This window comes from Blastocystis hominis (genome assembly GCF_000151665.1).
Source record: "Blastocystis hominis, Singapore isolate B (sub-type 7) whole genome shotgun sequence assembly, scaffold_2".
Classification (NCBI taxonomy): domain Eukaryota; class Bigyra; order Opalinata; family Blastocystidae; genus Blastocystis; species Blastocystis hominis.
The window spans coordinates 1186912-1204241 of record NW_013171827.1 but is presented as its reverse complement, the minus strand read 5'-3'; the positions used below and the strand labels follow the sequence as shown (position 1 = coordinate 1204241).

General features: G+C 45.9%; 10 protein-coding genes across 10 annotated transcripts; 7 read left to right on the top strand and 3 right to left on the bottom strand.

Annotated features, from left to right (window-relative positions):
* Positions 1 to 1122: 1122 nt before the first annotated feature.
* Positions 1123 to 1627, top strand: GSBLH_T00006496001 (uncharacterized protein; the record flags this gene model as incomplete). Its single annotated transcript, XM_013041297.1, has 2 exons — positions 1123 to 1185; positions 1220 to 1627. The coding sequence occupies 2 exons, from the start codon at positions 1123 to 1125 to the stop codon at positions 1625 to 1627; spliced, it is 471 nt and encodes a 156-aa protein (XP_012896751.1).
* A 1663-nt stretch (positions 1628 to 3290) lies between these two features.
* On the top strand, positions 3291 to 4597 carry GSBLH_T00006495001 (uncharacterized protein; the record flags this gene model as incomplete). Its single annotated transcript, XM_013041296.1, is given in 3 exon segments — positions 3291 to 4407; positions 4425 to 4468; positions 4526 to 4597. The coding sequence occupies 3 exon segments, from the start codon at positions 3291 to 3293 to the stop codon at positions 4595 to 4597; spliced, it is 1233 nt and encodes a 410-aa protein (XP_012896750.1).
* Positions 4598 to 4768: 171 nt separating this feature from the next.
* On the bottom strand, positions 4769 to 5496 carry GSBLH_T00006494001 (uncharacterized protein; the record flags this gene model as incomplete). The annotated part of the gene is made up of 4 exons (XM_013041295.1): positions 4769 to 5169; positions 5204 to 5233; positions 5268 to 5418; positions 5449 to 5496. The coding sequence occupies 4 exons, from the start codon at positions 5494 to 5496 to the stop codon at positions 4769 to 4771; spliced, it is 630 nt and encodes a 209-aa protein (XP_012896749.1).
* Positions 5497 to 5699: 203 nt separating this feature from the next.
* GSBLH_T00007082001 (uncharacterized protein) lies at positions 5700 to 6430 on the bottom strand (the record flags this gene model as incomplete). Its single annotated transcript, XM_013041294.1, is given in 2 exon segments — positions 5700 to 6041; positions 6047 to 6430. Coding segments are annotated over 2 exon segments (726 nt in total).
* An 88-nt stretch (positions 6431 to 6518) lies between these two features.
* Positions 6519 to 7618, bottom strand: GSBLH_T00006493001 (uncharacterized protein; the record flags this gene model as incomplete). Its single annotated transcript, XM_013041293.1, has 4 exons — positions 6519 to 7047; positions 7083 to 7294; positions 7353 to 7406; positions 7469 to 7618. The coding sequence occupies 4 exons, from the start codon at positions 7616 to 7618 to the stop codon at positions 6519 to 6521; spliced, it is 945 nt and encodes a 314-aa protein (XP_012896747.1).
* Positions 7619 to 8208: 590 nt separating this feature from the next.
* Positions 8209 to 9798, top strand: GSBLH_T00007081001 (uncharacterized protein; the record flags this gene model as incomplete). The annotated part of the gene is given in 7 exon segments (XM_013041292.1): positions 8209 to 8337; positions 8370 to 8546; positions 8578 to 8709; positions 8742 to 9129; positions 9160 to 9275; positions 9305 to 9755; positions 9764 to 9798. Coding segments are annotated over 7 exon segments (1428 nt in total).
* A 580-nt stretch (positions 9799 to 10378) lies between these two features.
* On the top strand, positions 10379 to 10786 carry GSBLH_T00002789001 (uncharacterized protein; the record flags this gene model as incomplete). The annotated part of the gene is made up of 1 exon (XM_013041291.1): positions 10379 to 10786. One exon carries the CDS (start codon positions 10379 to 10381, stop codon positions 10784 to 10786), a length of 408 nt encoding a protein of 135 aa, XP_012896745.1.
* A 637-nt stretch (positions 10787 to 11423) lies between these two features.
* Positions 11424 to 14303, top strand: GSBLH_T00002788001 (uncharacterized protein; the record flags this gene model as incomplete). The annotated part of the gene is made up of 8 exons (XM_013041290.1): positions 11424 to 11666; positions 11697 to 12070; positions 12101 to 12257; positions 12289 to 13200; positions 13230 to 13456; positions 13488 to 13641; positions 13668 to 13778; positions 13818 to 14303. 8 exons carry the CDS (start codon positions 11424 to 11426, stop codon positions 14301 to 14303), a joined length of 2664 nt encoding a protein of 887 aa, XP_012896744.1.
* Positions 14304 to 14336: 33 nt separating this feature from the next.
* GSBLH_T00002787001 (uncharacterized protein) lies at positions 14337 to 15266 on the top strand (the record flags this gene model as incomplete). Its single annotated transcript, XM_013041289.1, has 1 exon — positions 14337 to 15266. The coding sequence occupies one exon, from the start codon at positions 14337 to 14339 to the stop codon at positions 15264 to 15266; it is 930 nt and encodes a 309-aa protein (XP_012896743.1).
* A 767-nt stretch (positions 15267 to 16033) lies between these two features.
* On the top strand, positions 16034 to 16930 carry GSBLH_T00002786001 (uncharacterized protein; the record flags this gene model as incomplete). Its single annotated transcript, XM_013041288.1, has 1 exon — positions 16034 to 16930. The coding sequence occupies one exon, from the start codon at positions 16034 to 16036 to the stop codon at positions 16928 to 16930; it is 897 nt and encodes a 298-aa protein (XP_012896742.1).
* Positions 16931 to 17330: the final 400 nt, after the last annotated feature.

Below are 17330 nucleotides of genomic sequence, written 5' to 3'. Positions count from 1 at the left end.
GTAGGATACTGATTTGCCCTTAGATATATCACTGCCTACAGGGGAGTCTGATGATTCTATGAAAGCTATTGATCCGTATAATGTTAACATGTATCCGCTCTTTGTACCAGCGTTTTCGAATTACTCCTACTCTTTTGGTTATCTTGGAAATGAAAATGAGTTTCCAAGTCGCTTTTCCTCTTGTGTAACACTTGGCGGAAGGAGTCACTCATAGTTTGAAGAGGGCTATTCTTCGTTCCACACTCTTTGTAGGGATTTTTCGGGTAATTTTATCTAGTAGCAGAGTGGAATCGAGTGGTGGAAGATGAAGAGTGGTTCAATTATGTGCACCCTTCGTCCTTTGTATCCTTGGCTCGTGCCGATAGCTGTGCGCTAAATTTATCTCTTGCAGAGAGTTCTTCCGATACACTTTGCCACGCGTTTCCTCAAAATCGTATTCAGCATAAGAAGGCAAATATTGCTCTCCCAGAAAATGACGATAAAAAGCAGCATCTGGCTCCAAGCTCGAATCGAAGAGTTACTAAGAAACCGAGTTTGATTGCGCGAAAAACGAAAACAGAGCCGAAAAAAGCTGCTGTAAATCGACGTCTACGAATTAAAGGAAGATTTCTCAAGAAAGAAACTGAGTTACTTTTACGGGAATTTGCATATATTGCTTAACTGCATAATTTTGTTTTCATGAAACATATTTTGGCTATTGGTTTGGGATCTTATCATTGTCAGTGCTATAAATCGGAAGATAATGGAGAGTGTAGTGAACTGACGAATCAGCACAAAGACCCTTCATTTTTGTATCTTGTTCTTATTTGATCGTGTAATATAATAGGAATGTGGTTTCGCTTCAATCTAGATCAAGTCTAATTGCTGAGCATTGCACAACGACGGTTTTCGATCTTTTGGATTTTTGAAATATAGATGCCGAATTATTATCTACGATGTGCTCCATTTTCAAGTCAGTTACTATTCGGTAACAAACGGCCTGTTATCTTTGTTAAACCCTGTTATCTTGATAACAGAATCGAATTTAAAACTGGACTGAGTATTCAATATGAACAAGCATTAGCTTTTCTATATTACTATATACTCTTTTGTTATGGAGTGTTTGATGGTCGAACGGACAACATGCTTCAAACGATGTTGGAAAAAAAGTCCGATGCGTTTAAGGATAAGATTGTTGCTGTATCGGTAATACTATTATGTTTCGTTTGATAACATTCAGATCCCGGATGATTATTCTTCTGAACATGAAAAGATTCTTCACGCAATATTCGAGAATACAACCATTCCTGTTGCGAAACTCCTGTTTGTTAATAATTGTGTGTCGGTGGTGTATGATGTTCTGAGCGAAATACTTCCAAAGCTAGATTCCAAGAAAGACTTTGTGATAGCAGATATTGGATATAATGGTTGTCGTCTCTATTATGTTGAAGCTGATCGTGATACAATCGAGATTAAGAAACGTGTATTTTCGGATGAGATTAGTGGATCGAAATTGGATGAACTCCTTTTCGATTACCTAAAAGATAAATTCGGACGTGAGTTGAATGAAAAAGAAAAATGTAGTTTACTGATGAATATTCGAAAAGACCGACGTCAGTTCTCAGATAATCGTACATATTGGTTGTAAGTGATGAATAGATTGTGTATCAATACCATTTTCGTTTAAGAGCAAAGATACAGTCCAACCAGTTATTGTATACAAGAAAGAATATGACGAGTTGGTAACTGAAACGTTGGTAAAGCTGCAGTCATTAGTTGAATACTTAATGGCTGGAATAGAATTGTCTGGAGATATTTCTATTTATGTAGTAGGTGGGTGTAAATACTATACCAATTTTGCTAACATAATGAAAGAAACACTTGGAGACAAAGCTATTATTTGTAATCCAACAAAAGAAGTCGATCATTCTTCGCATGGCTGTTGGAAAGTGGTAAATGATATGATGGAAGGCAAAGTGAAGATCGAGGGAAGTGATTGTGTGTGGGGATTTGAAGAGGTGAATGAAGAAAGTAAACAACAGTGTGAGGAGGATAAAAAGAAAATGGATAAGCAGGGTGAAGGTGATGGAGGGTGTAAAGGATCGGAAGATGTGAATGAACAAGGAACTAGTGAAAGTGATAGGAATCTTAGAGAAAATAGAGGAGTGATAGAAAGAATTAGAGATCCTAAAGGAGATAAGAATGAAAGTGATAGGAATCTTAGAGAAAATAGAGGAGTGACAGAAGGAATGAGAGATCCTAAAGGAGATAAGAATGAAAGTGATAGGAATCCTAGAGAAAATAGAGGAGTGACAGAAAGAATGAGAGATCCTAAAGGAGATAAGAATGAAAGTGATAGGAATGCTGGACGAATGAGAGATTTATATAAAGAACATAAGGATTCTAATTTTGAGAAATCATCATCAAAGTCATGTTCTGATCGTTCTGAAAAGAGTAAATCTACGTCTCATTCAAGTCCAATAGGTGTAGATAAGATTTTTCAATATGGAAAACCTCCAACAAAAAATCAGAGATATTCAGAACCAAGGAAAAATAGCAGTCACACAAGTGAAGAATCTAGTGAGAATTCAAGTGGTCAAGTACTAAGCCACCCTGTTACCATAAAAGTTTGCGAGTATCAGCGATTACCAATACCTCATAGAATAAAACCTGTGGATTATACTACGAGCATTCGAGATTTCATGAAGAAAATGTTAATACAAGAAAAAGAAATATTAAAAATGAACAATATTAGTACATTATGGAATGATATGTCTAAAATAATATTTGAAGAGATTGATAAGCTTAAAAATCAGGATAAAAAAGACGAAATGTTACTGGAACTACACGCACTTGACAAGAAGAAGTATGCTGTACTAATGGACAGTGTTGATGAAATGAATAAAGAATGGAAAGAACTTGCTGGCAAATTGAAAGTTACAATAGAAAGTGAAATGGCTCAAATAAGTGTAATACAAAACGAATGGAATAAAGAAAAAGCATTTATTGAAAAAGAAGTGGATAATAAAGCCAACTTGATTGATTGTTCCAAGAAGAGAAGCCATGAAGAAATTACGAATGAAGGTAAAGACAATGAGTCCAAGAAAATACAAATTGATGTTCATGGTCAGTATGTGCAAAAGTTGTTACAACTGCAAAAAGAATTAATAGAATTACAGGATCAGTTACTGAAACAAGAAGAACGACAACAACAACTGCAGCAACAATTACTGCAACAGCAATTACTGCAACAACAGCAGCAAAAGAGTAATGAGAATTATACACAACTTGTAGGAAATCTTCAACAACTAATGCACGAACACAAATCATATCTAGAATCGGAATTATATAAAAGATTACAATTATATTATTATGACAAAGATTCACTATGTTATCAGATTCGAAATCAAATAGATGAACTTAAAAATGAATATTACAAAAAAAGAAAATATTATTACCGGACTATTGAGGAATTATCAAAAAACCTAGATGATCAATTACGAGAACTAAAGAAATATGATACAGGCAACAATTTACTAGACATTCAAGAACAATTATTACCAATGCTACAACAATTGGAACTTCAACAATCTGGAAGTGAGTCCACTATTCCTTACAAGGAAATTCTATATCTATTACAATATTATAAGAAAAATAGGATTTCTATCTATTCTCGAATTGAAGAATTAAGGGATACAATAAAATACTATTACAGTAAATATAATATTGATAACTATCTTAATGAGTTAAAAACTCTACAAAAACTACTCTCATTTCGGTTTTATGAAATGAATGAAACATCTCACTATTTGACGTTAGTATTTGAATTACAACAATGTATTCCCCTAAAGCTGGAGAAAGATCAGGACCAAGACCAAGACCATGATCAGTATCATACACAAGACCAGAGCGAAAATCAGAATCAGAAACAGAATCAAAGTGAAAATAACAGCAGTTTTCATATGTCTAAACTACAGCAAATAGCATCTATTCAAAGGGGATTATCAATGTTTTTTTCTGAAGTACTTCCATTAGGAATTGATGGTAGTTCAAGTTATCCACAATTAGATTATTTCATTGAGCTGTTATTAAAATATGTTAATGGATTTTATTCCTATTACAACGAAATACAGGAACAACTAGAGAAACTGCCAAAACTGCTAGAAGAATTAAAACAAAAGAGTATTGAGCAAAAGGAATTGAGTATTATGCCAATTAGTGATAATAAATTGCAATCAGATAATTTGACTAACGATGTGACAGACAATACGAAAGATGTTACCCCAAGTGATGAAAAAAGTGATGAATCATCCTCGGCAACAACACAATCTAGTACAGTAGATGAGAGTAGTAAAGGAACCTGTATGAATAAAACTGAAGAAGCTTCAGCCGAGAACCATGAAGAACCCAATGTATCTGGAGATCAAGGTATGTATTGTGGATAGGCTTTAATGTATATGTGAATCCAACGAATCCGATGGACAAGCAAGTACCTGTTGCCAAATATACTGATTTGTAATTGATGGTAGGAATCATTTATCTATAGAATTATACCTTACTATTCTATAGAATATATAATCAGAAAATATATATTCGGAGAATAAATCGATCGGATTAGAAATCTAACATGTTTGTTTGCCAATTCCATATTCACACGCTGTTTCCGCATTTATACAATCACAAATCAATTCTTTGTCTCCTTTCAAATTCCATTTTCTCACTTAGTACGATTCGAGTATTGATCCTAAAATAGATTTGATTCAATCAACAATGCCAAGTACACCGAGTATTACACTTTCAACTTTGATAATTCACCTTCAAGTTCTTCCAATTTCTTCTTTTTCGTTGCTTCGAAACTGTACATTAACGATCGCAATCTTTCTGTCAATGCACATTTTTCGTCAGCCAGCTCACTCACCGTGTTGATCGCTTGTAAGAGTTCCATTTCTTTCTGTTTTCGAATTTTCGTAGCCCTCGTCAATTCACGATCTATGGAATCGATTTTAGTTCGGAGAGTTTCAATCTCTTTTGTTACAGGAATGTCTAATTGTTGCAGTTCATAATTCAATTTCTCGATTGCCTCTTTTTGTTTCTGTAATTCTTTTTTCTTTTCAACAAGTGTTGATAACATTGTTTGTTGTTTTTTGTCACATTCTTGTTTCATTACTTCTGAAGTACCCTCCATATTCTCTAGTTCATTAGATTCAATTCTTAACCTTCTTACTTCCTCCAACACTCTTTGCACTTTTATCTTCTATTCATTATGCTAATGTATCATTTCAACGTACTTGAAGATGATAATGTTGATAAATCGATGAGATCTTCCTCAATTCGTAATGAAGCGATTCTTTGTTCCTCGGTTTGTTTACGCTGATCCCTAATTTCATTTATGGGAGGCTTTACTGGATTTGCTTTGAGTTGTGTTTGTTGAACAGCAGACTAATCATTATGATTCTCAACTGTTATTACACCGAGAGGAGCAAACATAGCAGCATCCTCCTTGCTGAAAGAACTCATGTCGTTCTTGTGAAAAACAAAATTGTTTTTGGGGTATATTCATTTTGTAACTCCTTATTATGGATCGATCTCTAACCATTTATCATATATCTATTATAAAAAGATTATTCATTGCTTAGCTAATTGAGTGATATATACATATATATATCTAACAAATACAAAATAAAAGAATCGATTTCATTGTCGTTTTAACAATAACGTTCTCAAGCCGTTTTCTGCTCTAAATTAGATATTTCATTGGAATCGGGTTTTGATTCCACCTTGGAGACTTCGTTCAAGTCTTCCTTCACAACTACTACACTCTCATCACCCTCCTTCTTTTCTTTCTTATCTTCTTCGTTACTAACAACCACCGTTACGTCATTTCCTTCTCCGCTCTTTGTGCTCGATTTCGTTTCTCCCTCGGCCATCTCCTTCATCTCCTCTTCATTGCTGTAAAAATCGCGAATGCGACCCATCGGGCGATTGATCGATTTCGGTAAAGTGAAGATGCAGCACGACGTGAGAATCATAAAGATGCCCAGCAAGTGGAAGAATGAAGGAACCTCACCATTCTCATCACAGAACACGGAACACAGAATAAGGATATGTAATAGGTAAACCCATAATTGAACGGGAACGGATGATCACCGCTAATACTCCAAGCAAACAAAGTGGATCCCATGGACGGGCCGACAAAGCGACCCACAGCGGCCAGAACTTGGCCTAAACCGTTGACTTTGCCTCGGAAATCGGAGAAGGCGCTGTTGTTGATTAACACGTTGGAGGTCGTGAAATTGATGAGACGAGAGAAGATGCAACACATGGTGGCGATTAGAACGATGGTCCACTGGAATGACACGGGCAGTGTGTTAGCAAAAGAAATGCAGGGATAAATGATTAAGAAGAAAGAATAAATCATTCCCGTCATGAAGTAAATATCACAATATGACATTAATTGTGCGATCTGTGGATAGAGAAGAGGTGGAATGAAGGAACTCCAAACAATTCAATTCAATTCAATTCAATTCAATTCATCAACATCACACAACAAGGATATGATTAAACACAATCTGGATGGGACCAATTCCAGTATATAACCAACCGATATCCGTCTGGTCAAAGTTAAAACCTCCCTTTTCAACCGAATTGATTAGATAGAGTGGAAGAAGAGAGTCTTGGGCGGACTGGACCATGCCCACGAGTGCATACAACGTGCACGTGATCATTACATTGCGATTACGGAACAGATCGAAATACGTGTCTCGACTGAGCATAAGCAACATTTCTTCTTCTCTCGTGATTTGCTTCTTTGTCTCCAACTTCACTTTGATTTCCTTCACACGCTCCGCGTTCTTCTTTTTGTCCAGTTTCGCTTGTTTGGCCTGTTCGCGCGAAAGAGTTTCCGGTGCACGGAAAATCATAAAGATGGCAGTAAACAGACATAATATTCCACCCACAAAGCAGGGGATCCAGTATCGAACGTTTCGTAGCCATGGCATCATATGAACCAAAGACGGGAAGTTTTCTTCGGGTTTACTCAGAAAACCGCCCACCAAAGGACCCACGACACTATTCATTAGAAATTACGAAAAAAGAAAGCAAACCGAGCCAGACCACCTGCAGAACTAATTACCGAAAAACCAACGGCCATGGTGCGCTCATTGCACATTTCCGCAACATAGGTCTTCACAACTCCGACAGTGGAGTTCATCAGTCCCCAGCAAGTACGGAAAACAATGGCCAAGGCATAATTTGGAGCAAGTCCGAAGAGCTGACAAAAAATGGCAGTACCTTTCCTCATGTTATCCCAAAAAGCCTACCAAACAAACTAATGCAAATAGTTGGCTTCCGACCAAACGTATCAGAGAACCAACCCCAGAATAAATTGCCAAAAATACCACCCAAATTGTAGCACGAGGTAAGATACCCTGAGTAGTAGCCAATTTCTGTGGTATCCAGCTACTTGTTATCACAGGACCGGACTCAATACCTCTGGGAAGAAATCAGCAACCATAAATGGAACATTTGGCATGACCTGATTCATACAGAAGAAGTCTAGAAAGGCGCACATTCCGATAATCACAAATAAGTCGAAAGGTAACTTGTTAGAGTTCTCATCTTTAACGTAGATGCGTGTCATAGGAAATCGAGTTGGAGCGAGAAAAATAGTGCAGAGTCAGTGATAGTAACGTTTTCATATATGATTATCAAGAATTACTGTAGAAACCAATTGTGTATCCACTTGAAAAACGCAGTATTTGCATTGAAATCCACATGGGCGCATCACATATTCAAAAATATGCAAAATGGAACAATGTTGCACAATGTGTTTTGTATGAGCCAGACTGCGAAGATGAGTGGCAAACGATGGGCTAATGACATTTTTGAGCTTCAACAATTCTCTAGAGGGGTGCAAAGCACGCAAATCACGACCAACGGTTGGTTTGACCCAAAATAATAGGTCCCTAATTTGGTTATTCAAATGTAATAGAAGGTGAAGATTATGATCAGATTGGATTTTAACTGTCCCTATTTAAATCATGTCGAATTGTATCGTAATCTTCATATACTGAGACTACTGACCGAACGAATAGCATCTCGGTTCTTCTATTCTCTTAGGTACTGGATTGTAATATTATTTTATCCTTGTGTTGAGTGAATAGCGGTCTTTTGCAATTCTCGTTTTTGTTGCTTAGAATGTTTTATGCTTGTAGAGAACAATAATCTAATATGGATTTCAACGATTTACTATTTGGAGATAGTGAGTTCGCTGCTCCTTCTGCGCAGCAGCCACAAGATGACGTCTTTGCACTAAGTGAACAAGATCGTAATCGTTACAAGAACCTCTTTGACTCGATGGTGCTTTCTTAATTGATCTTGTTACTTTCTAGGATACAGATCATGACGGATATCTGTCGCGAGAAGAGGTGGCAAATTATGTTTCCCAAAATAGCCTGCCCGTGGACTCTTTGGATGAGGTGTTTGCTCTGTGTGATGTGGATCAGGACGGTTTCCTGAGTTTGCCCGAGTTCACGAGTGCTGCACACATATTTTACCTTCACCAAACTGTACTTTGCATGAAAACCGATCCACGTCTAGGGAGTTCCCATTCCATCGGCCCTTCCCAGCTCTCTGACAGACCAGCCCGCCACCGAGTCCGAGGCCCCGACGAACGACTTCATGTTTGACTTTGAAGCAATGGACTCGACGAGCCAGCCCAATCCGATTTCGGTTCGTTTTGCTTGCCACGACCCTATTCATAGCCCTCAGCGCTGCAGTCCTCGCTGAACCTCGACCTCATCCCCACTCCCCGGATGGACGATCTGTTCGACGACGAAGCGTCCGAGGAGGGCGGGAACCCCTTCTCCGCGAGCGCCGCGCGGTACATCGAGGACCACCGCGCCGAGGAGGAGGAGGAGCTCAACGCGCTGAAGGACGCCACCAACGTCCCCGCGGTGGTGTGCGAGAACCGCGAGAAGCTCGCGCAGCTGTGGCAGTTCAACATGCGGCAGTGGCGCGAGCGCGCGCTGTCGCTGCGCGAGAAGGAGAAGGAGGTGCAGGACCAGAAGCGAGAGAACGAGCGGCTGCGGAAGGAGATCAAGGACGCGGAGAAGAAGCTGCGGGAGCTGCAGGACAGCACGGAGTTGCAGCGTAGGAGCGAGGGGGGAGCGTGAGTGGCAGTGAAGCGGATCGTGAATCGTCAGGGCAAGCTGAACAACGCGCTGGTGGACAACCAGCTGGACTACCCGATCCGCGCCGAGTTCGACGACATCGACCTCGCCGATCTGTTCTCTCCCGTAGCATTGTTGGGAGCCATCGATCCTAGCCCGACCCCGCCCCCAAGCTCCCCGTCCCCAAGTCTCTCACCGTCAAGACCGCCATGCAGTCGGCAGCGCCCGTGGCGTACGACGTGCTGGACCAGGACGCCTCGCTGGACGCGCCCTCCACGGTGAACCTCTTCACCTCCCCCGTGGAGGAGATCAACGGCTCCAAGGCGCGCGCCCGCGGCGATCTCAACGCCCCGCCCGCCATCACCTTCAAGGCCTTCCAGCGAAGCCGCAAAGCGCGCTCCTTCGCTCCGTTGGGCGCGGGCGCCGACGCAGATGCGATCAGCGAGAGCGAGGAGAGCGACGAGGACATGAAGCCTGCGGAGCTAGCGGCGTTCCCGGCGTTCTCGCGGAAGAAGACGGGCAGGGAGGAGGACGTGATGGGCTCGAAGCAGTGGTACCGCGGCGTGTACGCGAAGCACCAGCAGCAGCAGCTCGAGGACGAGCGGCGTGAGCAGGAGCTGGAGGAGGAAATGGAGCGACATCGCCGTGAGATCGAGGAGAGGGCGATCAAAGAGCGCGAGGAGCGCAAGCGCGAGCGCGAGGAGCGGCGCCAGGCGCGGCTGCGGCTGCTGGAGTCGAGCAGCGAGTCGGAGTCGTCGAGCAGCGAGTCGGAGGAGGACTTGCCGGTGGAGAAGGAGGTCTTCGTGATGTCCGACACCGACGATGAGGTCTTCTCCGACGACGATCTCCCTGTCGAGCGAGAGGCCACGCGCGCTCCCGCCTCGACCGACGCCAAGCCGGCGGAGCGCCCTGCAGACAAAGCGGCGGAGCCGGAATTGGCTCCTGAGGTCGATCCGGAATTGGCTCCTGAAGTTGACCCGGAATTGGCTCCCGAAGTTGACCCGGAATTGGCTCCTGAAGTTGACCCGGAGCTCGTTCCGGAGATTGACCCTGAGTTGGCTGGTGATGCGGGAGAGAAACCGCTGGAAGAAGGAGCGAGCGAGGCCGTGGAGGACAAGAAGGGAGCGAAGAAAGAGAAGAAGGACAAGAAGAAGGACAAGAAGATGGAGAAGAAAGGAAAGAAGGAGGAGAAGAAGAAAGGAAAGAAGGAGGAGGAGAAGAAGCCTGCAATGGAGGCTGTGGATGATGACTTTGAGGAAGATTTGCCTGTGGAAGAGCCCAAATCGAAGCCTGAATCCGAATCCGGACCCAAAGACAAGGAAAAGGAAAAGGATGAAGGGTTCAGCGATGACGATCTGCCTGCGGAGAAGGAGGAGAAGGCAGAGAAGACCGAAAAGGCCGAAGGAGCGAAGGAGGATGCGGCGAGCGAAGACGAAGATTTGCCTGCGGAGAAGGCCGAGAAAACGCCGAAGAAATCCCCGAAGACGCCGAAAAAGGACGACAAGGACAACAAGGATGAGAAGGCGAAGAAGGGAAGAAAGGGCAGAAAGGAGAACAAGAATGTGGGTGGAGGTGGGTTGATGGACCTGGGTCCAGTAAAGAAGCATACGAAGAAGAAGGCCCCCGCAAAGAAGTGAATTTCGCTGTAGTATTTTTGTTTGATTTGTTTTCTGTACAAAAGAGAATCGCATCTGCTTTCTGTGTGCCAAAAATAAGGAGGTTTTCACAGGAAGCGTTTCTTATCCCATAAAACCTTTTTGTGTTCTTTAGTATTGCTCTAGTATGTCCTGCAAACATACTTATTGTTTTGAACTCGAACCCAGTACTCGTACAGAGGTATTCGCTGCGTGAGTCCTTCTTAATGCATAGTCTGCTGTTATTCGCAGCATGCAGTGCCCTAAACAGGAGAAAGTTAGCACTCGCTTTGCTGAAGTGGAAACACTGTAGGTCATTTCTTGTTTTTGAATCCTGTGCATCTCTGTGCTTACCACTGCGTAGATATGACTGCTTCATGCGTGGAAAGCGAACGAATCCCAATGGCCAGTGCTATGGGTATAGACCTCACGTAATTCTATGCGTTTTCGATCACCTGCAGGATGAGGAAGGCAATGTCCTGGATTACAAGTGGTACACCTACAATGAAGTCTGGGAAATGATCCAGGACTTCGGTTCTGGGCTTCTCCACTATGATCTCGTGCCTGAAAAAGAAGGAGTACGTGCTCAGAAGTGTCTAACACCTAGTATAAAATTCTTGGAATTTATAGTAAAAACTGTATGGAATGGATTCTGGCCGAGCAGAGTTGTAACACCTACAACCTCACTCTGTGCCCCATCTACGACACTCTGGGAGCCGATTCCGTGGAGTTCATTCTCCAGCAGACCGAGATGAAGGCCTGCGTCTGCGCTCCGTCGGAGACCACAAAGCTCCTCACGCTGATCGACCGCGCTCCCGACCTCAAAGTGATCGTGCAGATCGGCTCGATCGACCCGAAGACGCGCGCCATCGCCGAGCAGCACGTGCGATCGCCGCGCCCCTCTCACCGCTAGGGCCTCACCATGATGACCACCGAAGAGCTGATGGCGGCCGGTCGGCAGCACCGCCTGGCGCCGCGCCCGCCGCACGCGACGGACGTCTGCACGATCTGCTACACGTCGGGCACGACGGGGCAGCCGAAGGGCGTGCTGCTGACGCACCGGAACTTTATCTCGGGACTGTCGGGGTGTCTGTACACGGGCCTGGACCCCGTGCCCACGGACTGCTACATCTCGTACCTCCCGCTGGCGCACGTGCTGGAGCGCATCATGCACTGCGCGATGCTGATCAACGGGTCGCACATCGGGTTCTTCCAGGGCTCCACGCGGAAGATCATGGAGGACATCCGCGCGCTGCGGCCGTCGATCTTCACGAGCGTGCCCCGTCTGTAGGAGCGAGGGAGGAGGGCGAAGCGTAGGCTGAACAAGGTGTACGACGCGCTGAACGAGAAGATGAAGCAGCAGAGCGCGCTGGTGCGCTATCTGTGGAACTGCGGCGTGGAGGCGAAGAAGTGGCGCATGGAGAACGGGCTGGACAACACGCACTGGCTCTACGACCCGCTGGTCTTCGAGAAGGTGCGTAGCAGCGATCCTCTGCGACGTGTAGGTGCGCCGGATGACCGGACTGGACCGCGTGCGCGTGACCATCAGCGGCAGCGCGCCGCTCTCCAAGGACGTGCTGTTCTTCCTCCGCTGCTTCCTGAAGGGCGTCATCGTCGAGGGCTACGGCGCCACGGAGACCGCGGGGCCGTGCACGCTGCAGGTGGGCGACGACTACACGATCGGGAACGTGGGCGGCCCGCTGCCCTGCTGCGACTTCAAGCTGGTGGACGTCCCCGAGATGGGCTACCTGACGTCGGACCGGGAGCACAACGGAATCCCGTGCAAGGGCCGCGGAGAGCTGATGGTGCGCGGGTTCAACATCACGCCCGGATACTTCAAGAGCCCCGAGCTGACGGAGAAGGCGTTCGACAAGGACGGGTTTTTGGCGACGGGCGACATCGCGATTATTTTGCCGAACTACGCGGTGCAGATCGTGGACCGGAGGAAGAACTTCTTCAAGCTGGCGCAGGGAGAGTACGTGGCCGCGGAGAAGCTGGAGATTATCTACGGAGGATCGCCGTTCATCTCGCAGATCTTCGTGTTCGGAGACTCGCTGCAGAGCTATCTCGTCGCCGTGATCGTGCCCGAGGAGGAGTATGTCATGAAGTGGGCCAAGGGAGAGTACGAGCTGAAAGACCTCAGTTTCCAGGAGATCTGCAACTCCAAGGAGCTGTATGATGCCATCCGGCAGGACTTGAAGAGACTGCACGCGGAGGCAGGACTCCTCGGATATGAGCGTGTGGAGAAGTTTAAGATCGATAGTGAGAGCTGGTCGGTGGATAATGGATTGCTGACCCCCACGTTTAAGCTGGTTCGGAAGCAGCTGAAGACTCGCTACCAGGGCGCAATCAGCGAATTGTATAAAAGTTCTCTTTACGGCTGTTTGTTGAATCACGGTTATGGCGCGGATTTTCGCGTTCTTTTGGAGCGGGCGTTTCACCCAAGTTTGACCTGTCGTTTCTCAGGGATTGTCCAGTCGAGAAGCCAATGGCTAAACGTTCGGGAAGACCAAAGCCAAAATCGATCAAGAGCAAGGCGATTAACAAGAATAGCAAGCGTAAGCTTGACACTCTTGGAAAGAAGCTGAAGAAGGGGTATGCTGGAGAGGCGATTCTCTACATGACTCGTTCTCAAGCGCTGCGTAAGTTAAGTCTGAGTTTGAAGGATTTCCGGTATTGGGTAGTGTGGGTGGATAACCACTAGCCGAATTTGCATTTTGAAGGGAATCTATCCCCGCGAGCCCAAGCACAAGCCAAACAAGACGCAAACCTATTATCATGCGAAGGATATCGCGTATATCTCCCACGAGCCGATTATCGATTACTTCCGCAAGATGAAAACGTTCCTAAAGAAGGTAGTTTTCGCTTTCCCTTTTCTAGCTAGCTTTCTCGCTCTCACGGTCGTGGTGAGAAATCGGAAGTTCTCCGTAAATGGGAGAACAAGCCCGAGATGAATCTGGATCATCTGGTCAAGGAGCGTTATCCGACGTTCAACGTATTATCTTTTCTTCCAATTTTTTTCTAATATTCCTAGTCCGCTCTGACCGATCTGGACGACGCTCTGTCGATGATCCATCTGTTCGCCCTTCTGCCCGCCACATCGAGCATCCGAGCCTCGAAATCGCAGACATGCCGTCGTCTGTGCCACGAGTGGAACTTCTACATCATCCAGAGCCGCAGTCTGCGGAAGGTGTTCATCAGCATTAAGGGCGTCTACTACCAAGCGGAGATCCAGGGCCAGAAAATCACTTGGCTCGTTCCGCACAAGTTCTCCCAGGACCTTCCAGGCGACGTCGACTTCCAGGTCATGCTCACCTTCCTCGACTTCTACCAAGTGTTTCTCCGATTCGTCCTCTACCGCCTCTATTTTACCGCGGGAATGAAGTACCCGCCCTCCGTCGACGCCCTCCGCGACTGCGAGGGCGCAGAAATCGACGCGTTAACCGCGGAACTCGACGTGGCCCCCGCGGACAGCGAGGAATCGCGGGAATTGGCCGGTCGGCGCGGGCGTTTCATCTGAGGGGTAGAGAAAAGCGCGAAGAACATTGCCGCCATGACGGTTTCGCTGCAGAACCTTCCGAGTCCCGCGGGGGAGGGCTACGAATTGGAGGAGGCGTTCGCGGAGAGCGAAGAAGCGCGGGAATTGCTGCGCAAACAGCGGGAGGCGAAGCAGCGGACCAACTTATTCGCGGGGAAAGTGTTCTTCCTCGCGCGGGAGGTTCCGCGGGGAATGCTGGAGTTCGTGCTGCGGAGTTTTGGCGGGAAAGTGGGGTGGGAGGGCCCCCACTCCCCGCTCTCCCCCGCGGATCCCGCCATCACGCACGTGATCGTCGACCGGCCCGCGCCCGCGCAGGGACTGCAGTCGCCCCGCGGGGATCGGGAGTTCGTGCAGCCGCAGTGGGTTCTGGACTGCGTCAACAACAATCTCATCATCCCCGCGGATCGCTACGCACCCGGAAAAACGCTCCCGCCGCACTTGTCGCCGTTCGTGGACAACCAGGCCGAAGGGTGGAAACGGGGAAACCGGGTAACGGGTAGATACACGCCGGAATACCAGAAGGAGATCGATGCGATGAAACGGTCCGCCGAGGGAACCGAAGGAACCGCGGGAACCGAAGGAACCCAAGGAGACGACGAGGAGGGTAATCGTGGAAACGGAGAAACGGAGAAACCGGAGGATGTGGGGAGATTCGCGCGGGAAATCGAGCGAGAGGAGATTGGGGAGGAGGAAAAACCGCGGGAAGCCGAAGAGGAGAAACCGGTGGAAACCGAGGAACCGGAGAAACAGGAGAAACAGGAGAAACAGGAGGAGAAGAAGGCGAAGAAGGAAGAGGAGGAGAAGGAACGACGATTGCTGATGGCGAAGAAAAAGCACCAGCGAATTTACCGGCAATTGGAGCAGGAGGAGAAGAAGAAGGAAAAGAGGGTGAAAGAGCTGAAGAGCAAGGCCGAGAAGGCAAAGAAACAAAAGGAGGGAATGTAGATTTAGATATGGTCTTTTGTTTGTTTGTTTGAGAAGGGAAGAGAAGAGAAGAGAAGAGAAGAGAAGAGAAGAAGTGAAGGAGATAGAATAAAAGTCGAGAATACTACTCGCAATGTACATAGTTTTATAACTGTCCTTGATTCTTCTCTGATCCTTCCAGATTCTGTCAGACTCTGATGGAAGCAAATTCCAGTCAAGCAGAAGGCCCAGAAAATGAGGCGACACAGGATTCTGAAAGCATCGCCTCCCAATCTACCTTCTTATATTCATTCCCATCAGAACCAGTCTTTTCTCAAAACGGAGAGATGGAAAACAACGGAAATAGAGCCAATTCCCTCTTGGTGAATAATAGCCCTGTAAAACCCAGCAAGAGTGGTAATACACTCAAGAGGGATGACAATGGTAAAGAGCATAACCAAAATCCTGACGTGAACATATTTGAGCAAGCTCTTGGTAATATGCAAGATGATATCAACTTTAAAGAGTCCACGGATTCGGAAAATGATAGTCAACCGCCACCCTCACAGAGCTACACCGATTCTCAGCTCGCTTTTCTTCATTCTCTCGGAATTTCTGTATGTATCAAGCACTTTGCTTACTTTTTAGGAAGGTTCCGTGGACTATTGGAGCATTAAATGGAAGCAACTCAGTTAATGGCTTTGCTGAATTTGTATTTTATCTTCATTTCTATATGTTTGTTCAACAAGGAGAACCGAGAGTTTGACACATAACAACCACGTAACCCACAGTTTTGTTTTTAAGGCCGTATGCAGTACTATTTTCCAAATTACCCTGATATATCGTTAGATAGAACTATAGCTGTTGATTTTGGAACGACAAATACGACCGTTTTTGTAGTGCATAACAATAAGGCCGAGGCTATACAAATTGATGGCCAGCTATCGATGCTACGGTCTGTCGTTTCATATGGGAACAATAATGTGCTAGTTGGTAATGCAGCTGACAAAACCAGAAATTTCACTTTAAAGGTTTATAATATCAAGAGAATCGCAGGCTTGAATTATGATGAAATCAACTTCGATGGAGTAACTTTTGGGTGTGAAGTGATAGAACTGTTCGGTCAGTTGGCAGTAAAAGGAACAAGCCGTGCTAGCGATATCACCAAGACTGTCGAAGAAGTGATTACGGACATCTTCATGTACATTAAACACACAGTTGAGAACAAGTTTGGGACCGAGTTCAACTATCTGGTGCTGACTGTTCCCTCTACCTACCGAAGTACGCAGAAGAAGGTCATTCGTTCTGCCGCGATAAAGGCAGGTTTTGAAGTTGCAAGCATGCTCTCCGAGCCCACCGCTGCCGGTATTCACTATAGATACATAAATTTTGTCAGCAACTCCTCGGTCTTTTTGGTATTCGATTTTGGCGGAGGAACTCTCGACCTTTCTTTGGTTTCATGCACTGGGAATAAGTTTGAAGTGCTTGCAAACGGGGGGAGCTCCCATCTTGGAGGTGCAGATGTGGACAATGCGATCCTTCGATGGATCGAAGACTGCTACACGCAGGATGGGCACGATCGTCTGCATCTGAACAGTCGCGAAATGCGAGCGCTGAAGCAGACAATCGAGCAGAAGAAGCAGGAGCTGAGCGACAAAGAAATGGTGGAAATCGAGGTGACCGAAGATTGTGGTAAGCGAGGATGACGGTGAGTGTAATCTCCAGATCCTTACAAACTCTCCAGAGCCGAATTAGCCGATATTATCTCCAACATCACCAACGAAATCGTGACGTGTCTCGATAAACTCGGCGCCTATGTGCTCGAGCACTACGAAGGGAAGCGAATCGGCGACCATTTGGTCTCGGATATGGACGCTCCGTCCGACATTCTGCCCACTCTCGTGTCGTCTGTGCTGCTTGTAGGCGGCTCGTCGAAGCTGCTGGCGGTGCAGGAGAAGCTGGAGACGGTGTTCGATAAGTCGATCATCCATATGGACAGCGACTCGCAGCTGTGCGTGGGGATGGGCGCGATGGAGAGCTTGATGTTCATCTCGCGCGATAACCAAATCCACGAGTGTCTCTACAACGAGTTCGTGATCCTGGTGA